Source organism: Aquila chrysaetos, chromosome 2 (assembly GCF_900496995.4).
Source record: "Aquila chrysaetos chrysaetos chromosome 2, bAquChr1.4, whole genome shotgun sequence".
Classification (NCBI taxonomy): domain Eukaryota; kingdom Metazoa; phylum Chordata; class Aves; order Accipitriformes; family Accipitridae; genus Aquila; species Aquila chrysaetos.
The window spans coordinates 45,072,616-45,095,796 of record NC_044005.1 but is presented as its reverse complement, the minus strand read 5'-3'; the positions used below and the strand labels follow the sequence as shown (position 1 = coordinate 45,095,796).

Sequence of the window (23,181 nt, the reverse complement as noted above, 5' to 3'; positions counted from 1 at the left end):
CAGCTTCCAGGGATCCCACACAGGCAGAAGTGAACAGACGATTGGCCCTAAAACAAATTAAGTGTAGTGGTTTCCAATGTCCACTTACCAACACAGCAATTCATAGTATCTGAAGAGCATCAGTACAGATATTTTTCTGGCTCCTGTGAAACCTGGGGCAGTTGTAAAGAGAAAGAAAACATCCCAGTACTGCTCCAGAGAACTGGGAGCACAGATTTACGGCATGCTCTTTCCTCTCTTCCTCCTGCAAGGCTCTCAGTCTTTCCTTTCTCCACCAATTGAATAAACATCACTGCAAACCCACAGCTGGTCCTTGGAGTTGTGTCCCAAGTCACTTGGAAGCAGTCAAGAGGAGACGGGCCAGCAAGGCCTCCCAGTGCTCCTCGTACAAACCCTGCCCCAGCGTCACGGGGAATCGCACCCGGGGCCTGGCATTAGAAATGGAAACTCTGGCAGGCAAACTCCCTGGCATTTAGAAAAATGCTGGTTTCAATTGAGAGTCTCCGAGGACTTAAAGATGAGGTCCGGATTATTCAGATAAAGGTTTTCAGAGAAAAGAGAGAATGACCGAATGGAGTTAGCGGGATCTGGCTGAAGGAGAAAGAAGGATGCCAAGCTGAACCGAGGTGAAGCTGCTCTCCAACCCCATGGAGAGTGACCTACACTATGCTCAAAACCGAGGGCACAGCTCTCCGCTTGGCCGGGAGCGGGGCTTCGGGAACCTGCTGGGCTTCCTGCTCCACACCACCAGGCTGGCTCCGGGCCCTGCGGGTCAGCTGGCCGGTACAGCACACAAAATAACTAACTAAAAACTAACTAAAGCCCCAAATCCGGTGGGCAACACTGAGAAAAGGCCAACTCGGGGTTGGCCCGAGCGTCACCCGGACGGGCAGCTCCTCACCGGGCCGCCTCCCGGTGCCCCCCACTAACGGGGGGGCGACCCGGCCGGGCACGGCGGGCCTCCCCCAGGGACAGGACAACCCCCAGCCCCCTCCTCGCTCTTTAGAAGCGGCGCCCCGCGCCTCAGGCCCTCGCCGTAGAGGGGGAACCGCGGCGGGAGCCCGCGCTGCCCTCCCAACCCGGCCCCCCCCCGGCCCCACCTGCCTGGGCAGAACCCGCTCGGCGGCGGCGGCGGCCGCCCGTTAATTGGATCAAAAGCCCGGCGGAGCGGAGGGGGAGGCGGGAGACTCGCTGGAGCTGCCCCGCCGCCACCGGCGTGCTCCGAAGGCACGGGCCGGGCGGAACAGCTGGAGGCGGGGCGGGAGCCCCCGTGTCCCGCGGCTGAAATAGGGGGAGGGCCCGGTTCGCTCCCAGCCCAGGTGGCCGCCGCCCGCCGAGCCGAGCCGAGCCGCGCCGAGCCGCCTGCGAGGTAAGCGGCGGGGTCACCTCCGCCGGGGCTGCGGGCTTTGGGCGCTCTCCGCTGCTGTCGGGACGCTTTTCGGACCTGTTCCCCGTAGGGTGCCGGGGGTCCCGGCAGCAGAGCCCGACCCCGTCCCGCCGCGGCGCGCAGCGCGGCTCGGGAGACGCTGGCAGCTGCGAGGGAAAAGTTTCCTCATGGAAAGGGGGCGGGTGGGGGAAGGCGGTGCCCGGCCGGGCGCTGCCTGTGGGCAGAAGGGGATCGGGAGACGGCTCGGCGCGCTTCGGCTTGAGGCGGATGGGAGACCCCCGGTAGGCGCGGGGGAGAGGCGGCGGGTCCCCGAGCCCCGGCAGGTTGTTCGCGGTGGGGGGGGGACGGGGACGGACGGACTGGGGGAAGCTCCCGGGAGAGCTCCGCGTCCCTCCGCGTTCCTTGCAGCCCGGCCGCCGGCCTGACCTTCACGAGGTGCCCCGCCGCCGGCCTCCCCGCAGCCGGCCTGCCGCCGCCCCGTCGCTGGGGGCTGCGGAGGCTTCCCCCCCCCCCTCCTCCCTCCGGAGCCAGCGCCTCCGCTCCGCGGCGGGGACAGGGGCCCCTTTGTGCCGGATCCGCGTTGAGCCTCTTCCCACTCTGAAACCGGAGCCGCGGGCGCTGTGGCGGAGGGGGGGGGGGGGGGGGGGGGTAAAGCGGCTTCCCAGGACCCCCTGGGGGAAGGGGCCTCGCTGGGGCCCAGGCTCGGGGGGCTGCACCCTCTTGTCTTCGGGGGAACCGTGTTGTCGGTCTACGAGCCGGGCTGCTGACGGCCGTGAGTGAGGAGGACGGCAAACGGGACGGTCCTGGCCTTGCTCGTCCTTTCCTCCCTTCTGGCTGCCGGCTGCAGTCTTGGTGCGAGGGAGGGGAGAGCGGGGTTTGGGGCAGGCCAAGGGGTGCCGCTCGTGGCGGTGTCGCCTGGCCCCGGCAGGCTGCTGGGGTTACCGTGTCCTCTCCGGCGCAGGGCAGGAAAAAGCTGATAAACACGAAGGGTATTAGTGGGCCTGAACATCCAGTGCTTGAGAAGACAGTCTATGATTTGTCACTGCGCGCGGGAGGAGGGATCCTCGATCTCCGCGAAGCTATCGATAAGTCAAGGTAGCGTGGCCCAAACACGTTAACCAGTTTCACCACTTTCTGTGCCAGCTATGTGTTCTTTGCTTGCTTCAGTTCTTCGGGCTTGCAGAAGACTCGGAGCTTGGTGGTGAGGGGGAGGTTAGCTGACCACCTCCAGACATTTGCTCCTGGCCCTAGGAAGTAGTCTGGCCTTTTCGTTCACTCTTTAACCCTCCTTAACCAACTGGTGTTCCCTACCTCCTGAAACAGGGGGTGAGCCTCTCTCCCCTTCAAATCAACCGCCGGTCTAATTCGCACAAAGGAATTTCTGATATGATGGTAATTGATTGCAGTACAGAACCCTAGCAGAGCCTCCCACTCCACCCTGGAATTCAGATGTCACTGAGAAGTCACTAAGCCTTACGACAACTCAAGTCATTCTCGGTGCGTAATGGGAGCAGAATGCACAACTGCAGCGTGTGGGCTAAAATGACAGGGTCCAGATACTCCTCTCTCCAGGTGTGAGCTGGTCTCTGGGTGGAGTCGAAGTGGAGCTTCTCCCTGCGCATTGCATAACTGGGCGCATTCTTTCGGGCAAGGATTCACCTTTCTGTGAAGTGCACAATGTGCTCTGTGTAAGACAGAGTCTATTCTGCTTTGACAGTGTTTTGTGTTATTAATGGTATTTCACTGGAAGTTCCCTAAAAGATTTACTAGATTGTCCTTCGAGTTGCAGCTTGGAACAGAATGAATGTGTGAGCTGGATCAGCTGCTTGCTGCCTTCCCTATTCTGTGCCTGCTGTATTGTATTGCTTTATTGGTGCTTTTTTTTTTGTTTCTTTCTTTTGACCTGAGTTTGAGCTTCTCTGGCTTGCCTGCACTTGTTCAAGTGAAGATTGTCTTCTTCTGAAGCTGTAAAAAGCAGTAACTTCAGCATGTCAGCTATGTATAGGCTTGAGAACAACTGCCCACCTGGAACTCCATTATCAAATGTCAGTGAGTGAGTAAGGATTGTGTGTGACTGGACGGTGCCAAAATGCCGCAGGTCCTTGGCAGACTGCGTGCATAACCAAGTCATAAAAGCCTGAAAATCTTATGGACCCAAATTAATTTCTTCACAGGACAATGAGTGGTGCTTTTAGTCATTTTAGGTTATTGTGTATTATACAAGAGCTAGCCTGAATCTTCTGGCCTTTCCCTGGATGATCATGAGTTTCCAAAAAAATATAAATAAATATATACACACAGATATATCTCTTTTTAATTCAACAATATAGTGACCGCAAAACTGTGAGAACATGGTCACCGCAGCAGGGGCAACATGAGCTTCTGTTAGAACTTGTATGATATCACTGAGCATGGCAAATACTGTATATTCTTTATTCTGGCCATCTTGAGGGCTGGAGATTATTCAGTTGTTGTTTGAACTATTTGGTCTGTGTCATGGCTGGCATCCAGAGATTGAACTGGGGACCTCAAAAGCTAAAAGTATCTGCCTGTAGCCTGAGTGGAAAAAGCTATGCTCTTGATCAGGGAGCATTAATAAACTGCCTCTATTTTTGCCATCAGCTGATCAGTGATGTGTGAATTTGGGCTGCTCTTGAGAGTTCATGGGGAAATGCCTAAACAATAGGAGAACTGTTTAAGCCCTTTGAGGGACTCTTATCTTTTTAAAACAGACTTTCTGATCAGGCAACCTATTTTATCGCTCGTTACTCAGCATGATGGGTGTAGAGGGTACTGTGTGATGGGGAACTGTGTCAGATAGATTAAAAAAAAAAAAAAAAGCCTTAATATCTTAGTCTAAGGCCTTAGTGAGTGGGACAGAAAACAGTGACTACTGTATCTGGAAGTTTTCAGGAAGAATATGGGATTTTGCTCTTTGAAGAATAACAAAAGAACTTTGCATCCTTGGAGCAGTTAAGAAGCTGTTCAAGAGGTAGCTTTTTGCTGCTACCTTGCAGCATGGTGACTATTGTAACATCCAAGTGCACTCTGACTGGGCACAAGTTTTTCCAGCAGAACAAAGTGTAATGTCAGTGCAAAGAGCCTGGTGCATCCTTTGCTGTAATTATCAAGCTTTGTTTCAGTGACTGGTACATAAGTTTCATGTTCCTTTAAGCTGAAATGTGCGCTGAAGCTGGGCACTGCTATAAGACAATATGTGTGACTGGCATCCTAATCATATTTCAGCCTTCAGTGGTTTCTCTTCCCTATGAATAGCAGGATGGGAAGGAGCCTTTCAGACTTGTGATAGTTAGAATTTGTGTGTTAAATCTAGTGGTTGTCACTAGGCATTGTAGTTTGTTGAAGAGGCATGTGAGAGATCTCCATGGTACCGGGGGCCTGGATCCAGAGGCATCAGGCTTGTGGGGGATTTTATGCTCTCTTAGTAGGTGACTATGGTAGGACTCTGTTTATTGCAACCTGTCAGTAAGTTTTTCCAGGCTAGAGGAGTTAGAATTGCTGCAGGCAACCTGCAACTAATAGTGTTAGTAACTCTTCAGCCTCCTCAGTCCTGTCCATGCTATGAGCTTGCCCAAGCTGTGTCTCTTCTGTTTGCAGGAAGATATGGTACTTGCCTCCTGGGCTGTTGGGGACATGGTCAGTCTTTTCAGTCGCCTATTGGTGATTGTCTGTTGGCAGCAACTTCTTCCTCTCCTTCAGTATCCCTGCTGCTGAGCCAAACCTCTCCAGCTCCTGAGAGCGCTGAGCTGTATCAGGTGCAGCACTGCTGTATAGAGCTCTAAAGTAGTCTTGCTGCCTTGTCTCTGACATGGGCAAGAAGCTTTCATGGCGGATAAGGAGAAGATGCAGTATATTTAACTTCTTGAATGATTCTAGATATTTATTTTTGCTTCTTGGTGTTTTCAGTCAGCTCTTCCTTGTACTAGGGCTGCTGACCTGTGGAAACCTGTGTGAAAGCCTGCTGTTGACTCCAGCAGGCTTCTACCCCAATGCAAGCAAAAAACTAGGATTTTGAGCTGTGGGATAGGAGCTGCTTCAGGAAGCCATTGGGGGGAAATAAAGCCCACTGGATTGCTCTGTTTGTGCTTTTGTTTTCTAAGAAGCCTCCCAGTGTTTTGTTCCTTGTGTGTCAGGTTGAGTCCTGAGGATCAGAAACTGAGATCATTGCTTTGGCCAATGGGCTGAGAAAGCAAATGACATTCCAGTGGTGCTGAACAGTTAAAATCTATTCTGTCATGTGTGCCCTTTGGGCTGACTGTCCCATTTGCTTGTGTTCTCCTGGAGTCTTGTGGATAACGCCTGGGATAGGAAGTACTTCATATTAATAGTCCTGTGCTTCAGCTTGAGATCCAAAAATTTATTTGAAGAGGCACTACTGATACCAAAGAGCAGATTCTTTGCAGGTAGTATGAAAGTAGATTAAAGTTGCTCCATGACATACAGGATAATGAACTTCAAGAAGAATGTGTGAAGTATGAATATCTGTGGCACAGGCCGGTTCCTAATGGCTGCCCTACTTCAACCTTGTTATCTGTGTGTATCTCTGGGAAATAGGTCAGAAAGGCATGCGAGTATCTTTAGGAATGGGGTGCCTACAAAGTGATTGAATCTGCCAAACTCTTCTTGAACCAGGAGATGCTTAGAAGGGAATCTAAGTTCCTGAATGTTCTCTCCAATCCACAGAGCAAGCGATGCTTTCTTTTTACATGCCTGCTCCCATAAAAAGACTGTGCAAAATGACTCTGTGTACAAGCTGGTCTATAGTCCTGCCAGTTCATATGGTACTGAAGTCTGCCTTACAGTTGCAGTTGTTCTTTATGTTGTTTAGATTTTCCTGCGAGGAAGCAATTGAGTAAACCTAGCTCTGCTGAGAAAAGGTGAAAAAAGAGCCTTGCCATCAAAGTGGAGGAACTGACCACAATGTGGAACAGAAGCAATGGGTGCGATGCTTTACCTCATTCTTCTCCTTTACTGCAAGAGATGTCCTAGCACTCAATCATACCTTATTCAGCTCGTACTTCAAAAAGTTGGTTGTACTCCCTTCTACAGCCTGTTTGGGACTCAAACTGTGCGGGGGAACTGGATGAACTTCAGGAGTGCCTTGATGATGATCTTCTTTCAGGTTCTTTTCTGTATTATATGAATATTTGGAAGAAAAGTATTCACATAATAAACGCTTCTAGTTAATCGGCTTTTACCAAGTAAACCCAGAAACCTCTTTGATGCAACTAGAGATAAAGAAATGCAGTACTTTGAATTCACTGGCCATATAATTGCCACACAGTTGGTCGGCATGACAAAATACTTGCCAATGCTATCTCCCATTCCCCCTTCCTCAAAAGACAGCTAATGGAAAAGATAACTATTGGTAAAGTGAAGCCAGAAGTTGCAGAACTGCAGCTGGGTTAAAAAACCACCGTGACTTCCAAATGGGAGGAGAGGGCTGAGAAGGCTGATTGGAGGCATCTGGCTACTGTGCAGTCTAGTGAAGCAAGAAACCACCAGAAGCTCAGTGTTAGAATGGAGCTAACTGGCTTGTGGCTCCTCTAAAGGTTGTTTGATTGCATTGATTGCAGTCTGCTTCCTTAAGACTTAATGCATTCAAGTAAACTTGATCCCTGCTCTGGGGGTTGCAAGGTGATTCAATCACAGAAGGAGAGTATTCCATCGACAGGGACTTACAGGAGTTTGCTTTTTTTGGTTTTTTTTTCCCAAACACAGGAAACACCCCTGATCACCACCTTCCATTATTTCTCTCTTCTTTGCTCAGGATTGGATGAGGCTGGGGCATTTTGTTCTGTTTGGATCACTGCTGTTCACATGAAGATGTGAACAAAACAACCTTCTTTACTCAAAGCCTGGTTGGAAGTGGGTAGACTGGCTCAGCCTGCTATTGCAATGAGTTACCTTTACTAAGTTATAGGCAACTGTGTTACAGGATGGACTATTGATCTTGTCTTGCCAGTCACTGAGTGCAGAAAAAACACAACCAGGTGAAATGTAGATTAAATCCTGGAAAAACTGTCTGCATTCAGTGCAGATTGAGACTGGAGGGGGTATAATAGCTTTGGCTGGTGCTTTAAACACCTGTTTATTAGTGATTTAGGGAGAAATAGCTTCCAGTTGTTTGGGGTCCCTTCTGATTAAAAGGGAAGTGCTGATTGCACGTATTTGCTGGCAAGCTTGATGTTTATTTGCAGAGACTGATGCAGCAGGGTAGGAAGTACCCTGGGAAGTACCCAGCATGGAAGCAAGCAAGTGAAGAGGCTCAGGGAGTGGGACAGTAGAGATTACAGGTTCTCAACACCCACGTGGGTTAACCTTGCCCTGAGAAAGGGGTAAGACAGGGAGTGTGAGAACTGGGCAGTGGGCATGCTGACTAGTGTGTGGAACAGGAGCTATGTTATTCACAGGGCTATAAGAAAGTAGGCTGCTGTACTGCTGTTCCTGGTAGCTTGCATGTGTGTCTTTTTATTAAGCTGACCACTGCTCCTATTTGTACCTGCCTGTTAAATACATAGACACAGCATACATGTCAAGATTATTCCAGCAGCCATCTTGAATGTACCAAATGAACATGGCCTGTTGCCCTGTTAGAGTATGGTACCCCATGGTCCGGCACTGATTTCCTCCCTCCTTTAACTCTGTGGGTATTTGAGATGTTAATCAAATTTTTCATAGGAAGACCAACTGGGGAAAAAATAACGCAGACCTTGATAGTCCAATACATTCCTTCGTTAACAGTTTCATATTGTTGTGTTAACCAGGATAGATCTGTGTTCCTGTAATACTGAAGATCTCCTACATCATACTGGAAAAGAAAGCAGAATTTTTCCTTTTCTTGGTGAAACAATTTCTGCCTGGTAAAGCTGTGTCAGTCAGCTATCTTAACCCTTAGATCAGCAGCGATGTGTCAGTAGAAGCCTGTCCTGTAGCCTTGGCCTCTGAGAACCTGACAGGGAATAGCTAATAAATGTGGAAAGTATTTCATTCTGAATGAACATTTTGAAAACAACTTGGGGTAATGCATAGGGGGATGTCTGTCCTCAGTATGTTAGCTTGGTCTGAATGTGAAAAAGACCAATATAAAGATGCCGTGGTCTGAAATGAGAGAGTAGTGAAGCAGCATGTAGACTCAGGAGGTCAGCCCTTTAAGTGGAACAGGATCTTGTCTGTATTTTAGTACTTTGGTATAATCAAGGAGAATTTTGCTAGTGGACAGCCACATGATCTGTAGAGAATCATTGTCTGGGAGACAGGCTTCTGCTACAGGCTTGCACATATCTGAAATGACCTTTGTGTGTAGTTACTGTTCTGCCTGATGTCTCTCTGACCTCTCCCTGGCTGGAGAAATCAGCTGAAATCTTGCTTGAAACTGAATTGGGCGGCCCTGGCAGCCTTCAGTCCTTAGGGAGCGGCTGGGAAACACTGGCTCTTAGTCCCTTTCCCAGTCAGGTGACTCTACCAAGGGTGTGACCACAGCAATAAGATAAATATCTCTAAGGGAAGTTTTGGAGGATCTTCATGTTACTTGGCATCCTCTCTAGCTGTAGAGAAGAACTGGCCCCTCTTCAGAAAGGTGAGTGCACCTTTAAATATCAGTCCTCCTATATAATAGCAGTGGAGAGCATGTTTACTGGGCATCATTACAGTCACTGGTTCAGACCTATTGGATGTGCACCTCCGGAGATGGTGAGGCTGGAAAGGACACCCCGTCCCATATCCCATTTTATTCTTTCCATCAGGGACCTTCCTAGCACTGCTGTACCAGCAGCAATCCAGTTCATTACACTGCTGGAGTCATGTGGAACCTCCTGGCTCCAGCTCTCCAATTCCATTCTGACAACAAGTTAACAGAAAAAAGAAAAAAGGGGGGTTTCATATCTGTTGCTCTGTAAGGGGAGGGGGGCTGCCATCCTTTTGTGTATTTGGATTGTTCAGATTGAAATGTTTATCTGCAACCTATGCCAGAAGTGCCCTGCAATGAAAACAATACCTTCACCACTGCCTGCTATACAGAAGAGTGACTCTGGGAATCGGGCGAATTGGCAGAAATCTCACATTGCTGCCTTGTGGTGTTAGTTGTTGTCTTGAGGTGGAACTGAGTTAGTAGCAGCCCATTCTTGATTAAAACTCTTGCTTAACTTGGCTTTAACACCTATATGGAAATTGGTCCATAATAAAAATGTACCTCCACTAAAGCCTCAGTTACTATTACTAGATAAATATAAGTCAACTTGTCCTGCATGTCTCTGCATCCAGCATTTGCTGTTGCACTTGGGAAAGGGGAGAGGAGTTGGGCAGAAGGCATTGCCTGGTGCAGTGTATAAGCTCTGTTTCTGTGGATGAATTCCTGCAGGGTTGCATGCACCAGCCTTTTGAGCATTTTTAGAGTTCAGAGGCTTGTTCTTGGCAAACTTGGGAAAACAGTTGCCTACAAGGAGTCTTAGGAGGCAGTCGAGCAATGCACAGAAGTGATGCCTTGGGCATTTGGAGGCTGGAAGTACTGGAGTGTGGTGTAGAGGGGAGAGGATCTCTCTGGTTTACCTGCCTTAGGGAAAGGTTTCTGGAGTGGGGAAGAGTGATTATTACTATTGGGTCTAGAATTTTTACTTGTGGATCAGGACCCTATTGTACTCATGTTGTGCAAACATGAAACAAAAAGGCATACTTTGTAGTGTGTTGCCAGATTCACACGTGTTTTGAAAGAGAAGGTTTTAGCCTGACACCTTGGTCTGAGGGCAGGAATCTGTGGTCAAAGATGTGGGACTGACTGGAGCAGGGGTGAGATTAACAACATGGTTAAAGGTGGAAACAGCTCTGCTGTGACAAGCCCTTTGGCATTTCCCTGAGTGGAGCTCAGTACCAGTGAGGCAGTTGTGAGCCACTCTACCTTTCTGCAGCTAAAGACCAAGAGCCATTTTTTTGATAACTTAATAGGGAGTTGATAGCAGGTGTGACTTAATAACTATTTTGGTCATAAGTGAGAGCAGGTATTTGGGAGAAGGAGGGGAGTACCTTTTCTAATGGTACGAGCAGAAAGCATTGTAGCTCTGCAGAAATCTGATATGCATAGTTCAGTTCATCCACCTGACGTTGCTGGTTGTAGTGGTGTCTGTGATGCCCTCATCTGTAATCCTGTGAAGGTGTGAAGTGAATAGAGATGCAGTCACTCTCTCCTTCCTTCTTCAGAGAGCTTGTCTTGCAGGAGCTGCAGTGAGGTCTCAAGTAGCTCTTAACTGTGAGAGCTGAAAGAGGAAGGCAGGAAGGTAGGGATAAACATTCCGTTGCCCTGCAAATATAATTTGCTAGATAGCTTCCTCTTAGCAGAGGTGGCAGTGGCATCAGAAGGAGTCTTGTATGTGGTGCTGACCCACATATAACTCTAGTTGACCCAATATAACTCCAGCTATATTGCTTATACTGTACAGGCTCTGCCAGCCCTCCTGAATCATGTGGTGGCTCTTGCTATATCAGGCTGTCCACACGGTAGCCCTGTCATCTCTACTTTGCTGTACAACAACCTCTGGGCTTTGGGATATATAACTTATGTATTTGTTCTTCCTGGGAAATTCAGGTTTTCCCTGGTCTCAAGGTCTTGGTGGCTCACAAGACATGCAGTGTTTCAGGAATAACTAGGCATGAAGGGGTGGAGTGGCAATCTATTTGCTCTTCTAGGGCTCAGGGTGACAGCAGCAGCTGTTCTTCAGCCCCTGTGTGCAGTACTAAGTACCTTCCCTATGTCTGTATGCAGATCCAATTTGATCTGCTGACTGACATGGGCTCATGGAGTATGTGAAGTCCAGAAAAAGCCTGGCAGAAAAGGGTCCTCCTTGTTCTTTGACCTTTTTGCTTCTACCAGGCTAGTTTTTTCTGGACTTCTATAAAGTCTATACAACTGCTGTGGAAATATGTACTTGACTGGCTGCTACTCAGGTCATGGAGATTAGCCTGTAGAAATATTATACTACTTTACTGTATTCTCCCACCTAGCTACTGTGCTGATGACTACAGTATAGCCTTAAGCTGTGGGATACTTTCCCACATGATACTGTGGATGCTGAAAACTTATGTGGGTTCAAAAGCAGACTGGAGAAATTAGTGGAAGAGAAATCCATTGAGTGCTACTAAATTCATAGGTGCCACAACCAGCTCAGGAAGTTCCTGTCAACAAATGGTTAGAGGCTTGGAGAGCATGCAGGGAGGCATCATGTATGCTTGCTCTGTTCTCAAAGCAAGGGAAGGTATCTGCTTTTGGCTGCTGTCTACAGAGGCTATGAGAACCCTTAGTCTGATCCAGCATAGCTACTATTATATTTCAGAGCCTGTTGATCTTAGTGATAGTAAATCCAGTTATTTGGGTTTGTAACTCCTGAGAAAATAAGTACGTATGGCTCAAATTCTAATGTGCAAACTGCAGAAAGAATGGATTCATGTTTTTTTTAATATGTTTGGGTTTTGCTTGACTGTCCCTCAAATGAACAAGCACACTCTGACACACAACAGCTTTCCACATTTACCCCCAAATTCTAGCACTGTGTAGTCAGCCTGAATTGGAAACCAGAGATGGAAGGCATGTTTGTGATTCATTGCTTCCTGATAAAGTGGGGATGGGGGTGTGGTGTGGAAAAAGTGATACAGCCTTCATGTGTCATACCTAATTGATCTATGTCTCACCAGGAGAAAGAAAGAAAGGGTCTGGGGCAGTTTTAAGTATACTTAACTGTTCATGAAGGTTTTTTAATCTTAGCAATTTCAGGAATGTGTAGTCTGGTTTTACTGGGGACCACTGGGAAGTCTTAGAAGGTTTATGATGAGCTGTAACCTTTTATCCAGTGACCTGGATCATGCAAAAGTGTCCCAACTCTCCCCCCCCCACCCCTTCCTCACCAAAGGTCCCTAGTCTGCTTGCAATAACCCAGTCCACTTTTCTTTCCTTTCTCATCTTTTCCTACCTTCTTTCATTCCTTCTCAAAAATTGTCTTAATGTCTGGCTAAAAATCTCACTTCCAGGCTTTGCAGTTTCTGCTCTTGGCTGTATTAACTCAGTTGCCCTAATCTTCCAGCCTCAGACGAGTGGATATTGGTGACAGAGAAGGGTTTTTTGCTTGTCTGTTTTTTAAATAAATAGACTTTTGACACTGAAGTAAATCTTCAGGGAAATGAATGTGAGGTAAACAAAAATGCCTCTTTATGCCCTTGCTTCCCTTAGCCTCTGCAGGCCTTTTACTTCCCTTTCCTCTGTGGAAAGTTGATGACAGTTACCTATACCATAATGGCAGAATAAAGTATTTCTGAGAATGTGATGGAGACAGCTCACAGAACCAAGGGACAAAAAAAGCTCTGCTGGTAGAGAGCCACATCCTACCAGGGCAGTGCTAGGTGCTCTGCTGCTAAAAGGACTCTAGACCAGAATACGCATTCTTGTGAGGTTCTCTTTTTTTTTTGTTTTGTTTAAGTGTAGAGTTATCAAGTCCTTTGTCTTGTATATAAATCCCCCTTCGTAATCTTTAGTAAAGAGGGACTGCAGAAAGTGTATCTGTTGTGTCCTTCCCTTTTTCTCCCAGACCCAGCTACGTGTAAAAGTACGTGCAGCAGTGTGTGGAGGAGGTGGTGGGTTTTGCTAAACTGGACACTGTACAGTGAGGGGGGGACCAGGCCCCACGTACGGTGCCTGGGCAGTGTGTTTATTTTAGGCCTTTCTGGCCCAAGCTGTTCCCTTTGCTCAGCTGTTGTGATGCTACCTTTCCCGAACAGTACTGTCATGCCGCCCCAGTGTTTCTATTTTAACTCTCTCTGGGGCTAGATCTTGTGACACAAGGATTTGGCATCTCTACTACGTGTTGGAACGTGGCACCTCAGGAGGCACAGTGGCTGCAGCTGCTATATCAGAGGGTGCCCCTCCTAGTAGCTGGCAGAAGGGGGACACCCCTAGGAGTGTGATGCATCAGAACAGGCAGCATCCCTGCAAAGGAGCACCAGCGTCTAACCATGCCCATCTCTGTCTCCTCCAGTCTTTTTCACGGAGTTTGAAGAGCTTGGGACACACTTGCCTGCTGCTTACTGCTCCCCTACGGCATCTCACTTTCAGCTTTCAGGTATGTAGTTACTGGGGATAAGAGTAGAGTTGCGTGCCCTGGAGGCACATAAGATAGGTTTGCAGCCTGCTGACAAACGGTGGGGAGGGAGGACAGGGACAGCTGGTGGCATGGGTGGAGGTATTCTTCAGGTTTCAAGGTTCGTGCACCTGAGTGTCACGTCCCATTTAACAACTTGCTTCGGTGACTGGAGTTCAGCACTTCCAGCCTTCTGGAGAAACCCAGAGGAACAGCATTAATGTACTTCTGACATTCTGCATGGGATGAGACTGGGAAACAGAGCCAAACTGTTTCCAGAAGAAGTGTAGGAAATTCCTGCACTCTATGTTGGGGTGCTTCACGGCGTGGCTCATGCCACTGAGAAGGATTTGCAGGAGGTGGGAGATGTGGACTCGACCTAATCTTCTTCATCTCTGCTGTGTGCTCTGTGGGCTGGCAGAATGAGCAGATACCTCTCTGGGGTGTGAGGGAAGCTTTTTATAACTAGGAATGTGCAAGAGGAGAAGTGGCAGCAGAGGACATCTACGCTGCATTAACCCAGGCTTGCCTAGAATGGAGTGGGTTTGTGTGCGAGTGACTGGGCTTGGGCCTTTTTCCATTACTCCCTCTCTCATTCCTGCACAAGAGTAACGCTGAACCTCTCCCCAGGGAATTCATGGTGTTGCACCATGTCACAAACAAACTGGCAGCACAGACTAGCACAGGGGAATGGGCAAAAGTTCTGAGACAACAGAGATGAACCTTTTACCTTCTAGCCTAGATTTTGAGCCTAATGCAGTGAGAGTTGAGTGTAATGAAAACACCAGCTCTACTGGGATGTTTCTAAGGAGGCAGTGCTGCTGGGTAACTGGCATGTGTGCTGCAGTGCCATTTGGCTGGGTATGCCCCAGCATGTTTCTGTAGTTCTGCTCAAGCCCAGCTCAGCTGGTGGGCAGTTTATAGTGCTCCTCCCCATTCAAGACATGCCTGCCCGCTGACTGCTCAGCCTTGTTTTCTCCAGCCAGTTGTTGTAATCCCGTAATCCTGAGTCATACTGGGAAGCTGGAGTCATCTCCATTGACAGAAGACTTATTTGAAGGTCTTTCAAGGCAAACTTCAAATAGCTTTAGCTACCTCAGTTTATGTAGCTTTTGCTACCCTCTTGAGGACCTTGGTTAAGAAAGGAATCTCTGCAGACGTGTTTGGTGCTGCTGAAGGGTGTTGGATTTGCTATTTGTACAGCTGAGGTTTGGCAAGATTGTCTCCTACAACATCCTTTCCCAATGTGCTACAGGCCTGCCAAGGAGGCCATCTGTCTGCAGGGTGGGAGGAGGCAGGTTCAGTCCTGGGCATCCCTGCTGGATCTAGCCATCTGCTGCTGGAGGTGCAGTAATGCCAGTACTTGCCTGCAGGGCAGTAAGTTGGGCTTCTCCAGCTCCAAAAGTCATGGAGAACTGTGCTCTCTGCAAAGGCTCCTCCAGTGCTATGTTAGAAATCACTTTTCTCTCTTCTCAGCTTAACTGAAATCTGCAAAAATTCTCTGCTGCAAGAAAACGGGGGTGATGTCATCAGAAGATGATGCTGGCGGGGAGGCTCCTGGGGGCAGTTTCTGGGAGGTAAGGAAGGATAATTGGAGAGTGAGGGAGGTAGGAATGTCTTCTCACCTCCCACCAGTGGAATTAGGGGGTTGAGTTTCAGGTTCCTGGGTGACATGTTGCTCTTGGGAAGTGGAAGGGAGGAACTGTGGGGAGGTTCAGTAACACACTGTGTGTTACTGCAGGGAGGAGGTGACCCTTTCCTCCACAGATGCTGTGGAGTGAGAGTTCCTTGTTCAGCTGACACTGATCTGAGCTGTGAGAGGCAAGCAAAGCGTCTCAGCTTCTTCCCTCCACTGCTGTGCCTGCCTGAGAGAGTGCCAGAGCTGCCTTCAGAAGGGCCTGTGCTCCCTCCCCATGCAGTGATTGACCTGCTGCTGTCTGTTCTGAAGGAACATGAAAGTCAGTACAGTATAAAGGATGATGTTGTGTAAAATTTCAGGCTGGAAACTACAGGCGGACAGTGAAGCGTGTGGATGATGGGTACCGGCTCTGCAATGACTTAATCTCCTGCTTCCAGGAGCGAGCCAAGATAGAGAAGAACTATGCCCAGCAGCTAACAGAGTGGTCCCGTAAATGGAGGACCAATGTGGAGAAAGGTAAAGTTGGCAGGTTGGACTGGGAAGAGGAAGCAATCATTGCACTCTCTCTTCCTTGAGTGCTGTCTCTTACTGAGGTGACACTGTTTCCTTGGGGGACAGGCTTCTCCAGGAATGAGGTGACTTTCTTGGGTGTCTTTTTTTTTTTTTTTTTTTTTTTGTGTGTGTGCATCTGTTTTGTAGCCAGTCCTCTGATTCACTTAGAGAGGTGTTCTCTGCGTTATCAGGTGTTACAAAAAGATAATCTATTTGTTTAGTTTGGCAAGTCCTTGGGCAGTCCAAGTCTTAAATCAAGCTGCAGACCTCCCCTTTTAAGGATGGCTTGGCTGTCTCTCCTTCTCCAGTCAGAGAATAACTACTAATGCTGTGATTTAGTGACAGTGGGCTCAAACTGATAGCATCTCACAAAGTAATGGGAAACAGTGAGACAGATGCCCCAAAGGACCTACTGGTCTGTGAAGTAGAAGCTTAGCCTCAGTCACAAGCTAGTTTTGTTATCTGTCCTGGAGCTCAGGCCAGATCTGTGAAGAGAATTTTCTACAGAAACCTTCTCCTAGCAGGCACCATCTGGGACAGCTAAGGCTGCCCAAAAGAAATGCCCATCCAGCCAGCTGTAACAGCCAGTCTAGATGCTGCCTGTTGGTAGTGTGTGGAGACCAGTCAATGCTGACTTGTGTGATGGGGGAGAGTTAAGGAAGTGACTCCATACCGATGTGTGTAGGAGGAAAAGAATCTGCGTTCCCTTCTGTGGGCAGGAGGTGTAAGAGCCTCTCTGGTGCTTGTTCCTGCAGGTCCACAGTACGGTACTCTGGAGAAGGCCTGGCATGCCTTTCTGACAGCTGCAGACAAACTGAGTGAAATTCACTTAGATGTCCGGAACCACCTGGCTGGTGAAGACTCGGATAAGATCAAGGCCTGGCAGAAGGAGGCCTACCACAAGCAGATGATTGGAGGCTTCAAGGAGACAAAGGAGGCAGAGGATGGGTTCCGCAAGGCCCAGAAACCCTGGGTGAAGAAGATGAAAGATGTAAGCAAAGTGTGAATACGGAAGGAGGGATAAGGGCAGTCGAGCTGGCTGCCTGATTCTGAGAGCCACTGCGCAAACTGGGTTTAGTCACAGTAGCAGAGAATGTCAGAGAGGGAGGGATGTCTTGATGGTCTCTTGTTCTTGGTGGTTTTGTATCTTCCTTCCCATGTGGGAAGGCTCTGGTAACAGGCTCTGTATTCCTGCACAGCAGGTGAGCCCTGAAAAAGAGATCATTCGGAGGTACCTCTTCCCTTTGGAGCGTGGTTTACTAAATGCCAAATTGGCATTCCTATTAGGTTGACCTGAAACAGTTGCTGCTGACTGTAACAAACGTTAACATGCCCTCTCTGAGTAATGAAGATCAATGTGGTCAGGATCATGGCTTTCTTTGCATCTTCCTCCTACAGGTAGAGACTTCCAAGAAGAACTATCATGCAGCCCGGAAGGAGGAGAAAACAGCCCAAACAAGGGAGAACCATGCCAAGGCAGACTCATCTGTCTCACAGGAACAATTACGCAAGTTGCAGGAGCGTGTAGAGAAGTGTGCTCAGGAGGCTGAGAAGGTGAGTGTGTGTTACATGGACGTGGGTCACAGGGATACTCCTCTTGAGGGAAAAAGCACTGGTTGTAATGTCACTCAGTGAAATGGCTCCTGCTGAAGCCTCTAAGAAGGTGTAAGATCCCATTGTCTTGAGGTGTTAGGAAGTTAGACTGAGATTTCGGTAACTTAAGACTAAGGTCTCTCTATCTTTGGTGTTGGGTGAGATCTAACTTATAAGTAAATTAATAAAAAAAAAAGTAAGGGATTTGGTGCAGGGGGTGGGAGCTACAGAGCTGAAGACTTGGCTACCAAAAGTGGCTGGTTTGCCTGCCCACAAGAGTGAAAGTGTGGAAGGTCCTCTGTGGAAGAGAGTGGCAAGGAAGAACAAGGAACTTGCAAAAATATTAGGAGAACAATGGACTGGGACACCAGCTGTGGGATTTCTTCTTTCTGTGGTGTACTTGTTCAGCAGTGCAGGGGGAAAAAAATTGTCAGTCCCAAGCCAGAGCAGGGGGAGTGTCACTGGTTTGACATCAAGGCAACACATCTCACCATTGCTGTCCTCCTGGGTTGATACAGTGCAAGGATCAATATGAGAAGATGCTGGAAGAGCTGAACCGCTACAATCCCCGCTACATGGAGGACATGGAGCAAGTGTTTGAGGGCTGTCAGGAAGCAGAGCGCAAGCGATTGTGCTTCTTTAAGGAGATGTTCCTGAATCTGCACCAGCATCTCAACCTCTCCACCAGTGAAAGGTACCAGCCCTGACACAGGAGGGAATTCTGCCAGCCTGGGGTGCCCTGGGCTCTGGTGAGGGGTGCCAGTTCTGGTGTCTGTGAAAGGGAGCTGCCTGCTTGCATCTGCCAGGTCTTGCTCCTTCCCCTTCCAAGTGTGTCTTAGAACTGGCATTTTGTCCCTTTAGACTGACCAGTGCTGGTGTGTCTGATCTTGGATAGTGTCAGGCTCCCCAGAGAGGATTATTTCTGTCTCTGAAGCCTTCCTCTTCCGCTGCTGTCCAGTACTGTCCTGTGGGTGTGTTTCTATTCTATGAAATGCCTCCATGTTGCTATATGTAATCCCAGTCTGAGGAATGCAGCTCTGTTGCCTTCTAGTATCTATAACTATTACACCCATACATCCTGAGTAAAGAGACCTTTTGTGAGATAATGATAACTGTAAGCCGAAAAGATGCCCTTAAGTAGGGGTTACACAGGGGAAATAGGTGCAGCCAAAAATCTTCTGTGCTCCTATACTTTTAAGGTGGAGGCAACAAATCTGAGCCACCTCCCTGTCTGTGTAAGAATGTGCCAGGCTCTTTCAATGCTCACTTGATGAGCTGTGCTGAGAGCTAGCAGATGTTAGCCACTGCCGCACCAAACAAGCCTGTCCTGTTTGCCAGGCTGACCCTTCTGTAAGGGTGGCTCTGTTTTCCTAGGGCTGAACCAGTTGCTGCTCTAGCATCCTTAATCCTGTGGGACTTTGGATGCTTTGTAATTGTGCATGAAGTTATGTTCTTCCTTCCTGCTTGGCTTTTGGGAAACTGCTGAGGGACTTGGTTACTGGTGGTTCTGTCTGTTCCTGGTCATAGCTTTCATGCGTTGTATCGAGATCTCTACCAAGTCATCATGGCTGCAGACAACCAGGAGGATCTGAAGTGGTGGCGCAATACTCATGGACCAGGCATGGCGATGAATTGGCCTCAGTTTGAGGTGATGTAGCATTCTAGAGTTTATTATTACTATTTCCAAACATTTAGCTGCTTTACCGAAATTGGTGGATTGCTAGTCTTGTGCTGGAAAGACCATGTCTTTGCTTGGCAGGCTCAGGATGTTAGGCTCTTCCAAAATTTTTTTGTTGTCTTGCAAGCTCTCTGGTGCCCAAAGGGACACATGCAACCCTGCCAAACTGCAAATACTCCAGCCATACAGCTGCAAGGTCAAAGAATAGGAGCTGGTGCTGAGGGCCTTGGGACAAGTTCCCGTTATAATTTTTGCACAGCCCCTCTTGTTGCGCCTTGGGATTCAACAGGAGTGAGCCTGCTGTGCCAGCAAGGCCATTCGGCTGACCAGCCTAGCCACAACTGAAGTATGACCTGGTGTTCTGTCCTTCTGTATTAGTCAGAAAAGATGCACAGAGCTTTTGTATCCAAGTAGCTTGATGGTATCACTGCTTTTCCCGGAACAGGAATGGTCCCTTGAAACACAGCGGGCAATTACCAAGAAGGAGAAGAGTGGCAAGATGGCTGACGACGTCACACTGACGAGCATTTTGCCTACACGGGATGGTGTTGTCTCACAGACCCCTCTGCAGACAAGGCAAAGGTAAGGATTGAAGTCTGGTATACATCAAGTTAGGAAAAGTACAGTCCTGCCTAGGGTCATGAATGAGTTGGATTGATAGGAGTGATCTTTTCCTTAACTTCCTGTCTCTTGCCCATGGCCTTGCCCATGCCACTCTGGAAGAGACAGGGTAGATAAAGGGGTTTAGGGTAGCTGCTTTTTTTTTTCTTTTTTTTTTTTTTTTTCCTAGTATGTACTGCCTCACAAGGTGCCTGCCTTGTAAAAATCCTTCTAGTGATAAGATTTGGCCTGGTCAGACTAATGCTGTGTGATATTCTGGTGTGCATTTCCCCAATTCTTCCTCCCAGTCAGGGTGATGAGAGTTGGGAACTGGCAGCTTTGCCAGTTAGCTGTACTGTTTCCTAAATGCAGGCACCAGAATCTCTGGTTTTTTTTTTTTTTTTTTTTTTTTTTTTACTCCCTGGCATGGTGCTGAGTACTACCTGACAAGTCTGGGTGTAGCTGCTTCCCTTGCCAGGAAGCAAGCTGGAGAATAGGGAGAGGCTGAAGAGACTCATGTCCTACAGTTCCAGTAGTATCCTGCTTTAAAAGGTGAACTCTAGCCTAAATGAACTGGGCAGAAAAGAATCGCAATATAGAGATGTCTCAAGGCCATTACTGTATTTCACAGTCTATTGGATTCAGGGGCCCTATTTGCCAATCTACAGGTTTTCTTACCAAGAGGAGCAGAACAGCCTCTTCTATGACAGCCTGAGGGCACCCACCCACATGAAGTTAGTACAGAACATAGCCACTTCAGGGGTTTTGGGGTTCCAGGTGCCTATCCTCTGCTGCTCTTCCCCTCTGCTCTTGTTCCTGACTTGGAAAACAGCATTCCAGACATCTTTGGGATGGGAGGCATGGCTTTTCCCGTCTGTCTTATTCTTGGCTGGAATAACTCTGGACATAGCTGGGCTCTCCAGTTAGGACTGGCCTTCCTTGTGTGAGAGGGTCTGCTAGAGTAGGATGAGGTCATGAAGAGTGCGCATGTGTGAAAATACTTTGAGAAAGAGTTACCCTCCTGGCCCTCAGGGCTCTAATGCTGGGATGCTTTCAACCATATCTAGTATCTCCTGGGATCTCTCCTCCTTGCTCACCCTCACTTGGCTGTTGGGTCTCTTGCACCTTGTTCTATAGCACAGCAGTCTCAGGGGGAGTGAGGGTGGTGTATGGTTCAGGAGGAGGTGGGTGAGAGATGAGTCTACTAACAACCTTCTTGTCCCTTCTCTCCCTCCACATACAAAGCGGAGGGAAGGAAGACATTTCGGAGTGGTCAGATGAGGACACTCCCAAGAAGTGCCTGGATGCCAACGGGCATGAGGAGGACATAAAGGTACCAGGTGTACGGGTACGAGCGCTGTATGATTACACGGGACAGGAGGCTGATGAGCTGAGCTTTAAAGCAGGTACAGAAGCACTAACCTCTTACTAACCTTTTGTTGTCCTCACTCAGGCTGACTGAATGATGGAAACACTCTTTAAGAACTGGATGTCCCCTTGAAAAACTGATACTTATTCTTCTTCCCCTGGCCTGACCCACTGCCAGCTCCTCTGAGGTGGATGATACACTGGGAAGTCCAACTTGTTCTAGACTAAGGGACAGTGAGGCCACATAAAAAGAGACTGCCTAGGCCTTGGTCACAGGGTAGGGTGAGCAGACCCCGAGTGGTAAAACAGATCCTTCCTGCCTCCTAGGGCATTTATTCTGCATTGTATCGTGAGACTTTATTACACGCTCCTCCCTTGTGCCATTGATACAAAAATTATATAGGTGGTCTGGATTGTCCTTTGATGTAACCAGAAGATAAATGTTTTGGGAGAAGGCTCAGCTGACTGACATGCACTACTGAAAGCAGAGTTCAACTGACAAAAAACAGCTATGCAAACTGCTGCTCAAAATGGGTATCTTGAGAGTGGAGATCCTGGCTCGCAGCAGAGGACTGAGTGAGAGAGAATGCTGGAGCAAACAGACCCTTCCCCTTTTCTTCCTTCAGTTAAATTTAGTTTGCATGTGACATCTTCTCCAGCTCCAAGAGGACATCTGGATCTTGAGAGTGTATCTTATCTTGCTTGTTTTGAGTCTTACGTGGTACCTCTGTGCTATACATGTCCAAAATACACCTGTTTTTAAAAGGCACTGAAGTCCTTCAGTAGCAGGGGCTTGTGCCTGAGGCCAGTATCTATGCTGCAGCATTACCAGACTGGTAAACTTCCTAACGCTAACTTGTTGCTTTAAAATATCTTACAATATGCATGCTCTAGAACTTGACTCTTTGCTCTCTCTTTCCACCCAGCAGCTATAATGAGGCATGACTGCTTAGCTTTAGTCATCCACTTTTTGAACCTGCTCTGTGCAGCATGTACCAGTAGGGCTTAAGCTTAACAGCAGATGATGTTCTTTTCTGAGCCTCTGCCAGTGTGGGGTGTGCCTATTGATGCAGTCAGACCTCCCTCTCTGGCAGAAGTATGACCTTGTACTGGTAGAGAAGGGGACCTTTCTGCCCTTTCCCAAAGTAGATGTGGAAATGTTAAAAGCCTTTCCTGGTCATAGTCTGAGAAATGAGTTGATTCTATGCCTTGCTGGCCAAACCAGACACTCCCGTCATGGCATAGTCATTTTGGGTCCTAACAGCCAGAGCTTAGCAGCTTCTTACATTTCCTTCCCACCTTGCTACAGAGGAGCTACTAAGAAAGAAATCTCTTGAGATTGTTCTGATCTCTCTCTGGCTTTAAGCATGTTCCTCTGCGGGGAGGAAAGCAGGCAGAAATACAGGGCACAAAAATATTTCTGATGTTGAACAGCAGAAGTGAAGGTCTGTCTCTTGAGTTCCTTGGCTTAGGGGATGGTACTGAGAATAGATACTGAAGAGGTCAGTAACTCTGGCTTTAAACTGTGCAGTATGATACAGAATGTGATAAGGGGAGAAAAGTGTAGTGATTCAGACCACTAGATCTTGCTTTTTATCAACTCTTCTGAGGCAGGGAAAAATGCCATGCTACCTTTCTCAAGGCTGCTTCCTAATGACTGTTTTTGCTTTTAGGTGAAGAACTAATGAAGATTAGTGAGGAAGATGAGCAGGGCTGGTGCAAGGGCCGGCTTCTCACTGGCCAAGTTGGACTCTATCCTGCTAACTATGTTGAGAAGGTTGGATCATGATTGCTACTGCCCTGCTAGTGTCTCACAGCCATACCAGCATCTCCTGCAGCGGTCACTGGGTCACTGCTGGCCCCAGTCCACCTTTGCAGCATATCTAGCAACTTCTGGACTTTGAGGGCACGTATTCCATGTAACTAATGCTTCATTTTAAATGCCTAGACCTGTAGGGATTTTCTAATAAATAAACAAGGATGAGTAAAGACTTCTCTGACTGTGAGCACTATAGGAGTGCAGAAAGGAACAGATCTTCCTGATGTGCACTCAGTGAAAGGAGATAAGTGACACATGCAACTCTTCAAAACAGAGAAGGCAGACTTCCTTGGCTTCAATGCACATGCATCCATAGGGTGGTGGGGTCTGCCCTCCCCCCAGGCTTCCTGTTCAGGGAAGTTTGGATGTGCAGGGTAATAGGGAACTTCTAGTATTACTTCCCCTTTT

General features: G+C 48.2%; 1 protein-coding gene across 6 annotated transcripts; it reads left to right on the top strand.

Moving 5' to 3' along the window:
• The first annotated feature begins 1,160 nt into the window (after positions 1-1,160).
• Positions 1,161-22,943, top strand: PACSIN3 (protein kinase C and casein kinase substrate in neurons 3). Of its 6 annotated transcripts, none has more exons than XM_029998393.2 (12): positions 1,161-1,369; positions 13,423-13,506; positions 15,001-15,101; positions 15,523-15,679; positions 16,471-16,706; positions 17,114-17,269; positions 17,827-18,002; positions 18,836-18,956; positions 19,432-19,568; positions 20,255-20,320; positions 20,832-20,992; positions 22,628-22,943. In XM_029998393.2, the coding sequence occupies exons 3-12, from the start codon at positions 15,048-15,050 to the stop codon at positions 22,741-22,743; spliced, it is 1,380 nt and encodes a 459-aa protein (XP_029854253.1). In that variant the 5' UTR covers positions 1,161-1,369; positions 13,423-13,506; positions 15,001-15,047; the 3' UTR covers positions 22,744-22,943. The 6 variants fall into 6 exon arrangements, with proteins under 6 accessions (XP_029854253.1, XP_029854262.1, XP_029854278.1 ...); XM_029998402.2 differs by lacking the exon at positions 1,161-1,369 and adding an exon at positions 1,569-1,668; XM_029998418.2 differs by lacking the exon at positions 1,161-1,369 and adding an exon at positions 1,621-1,710.
• Positions 22,944-23,181: the final 238 nt, after the last annotated feature.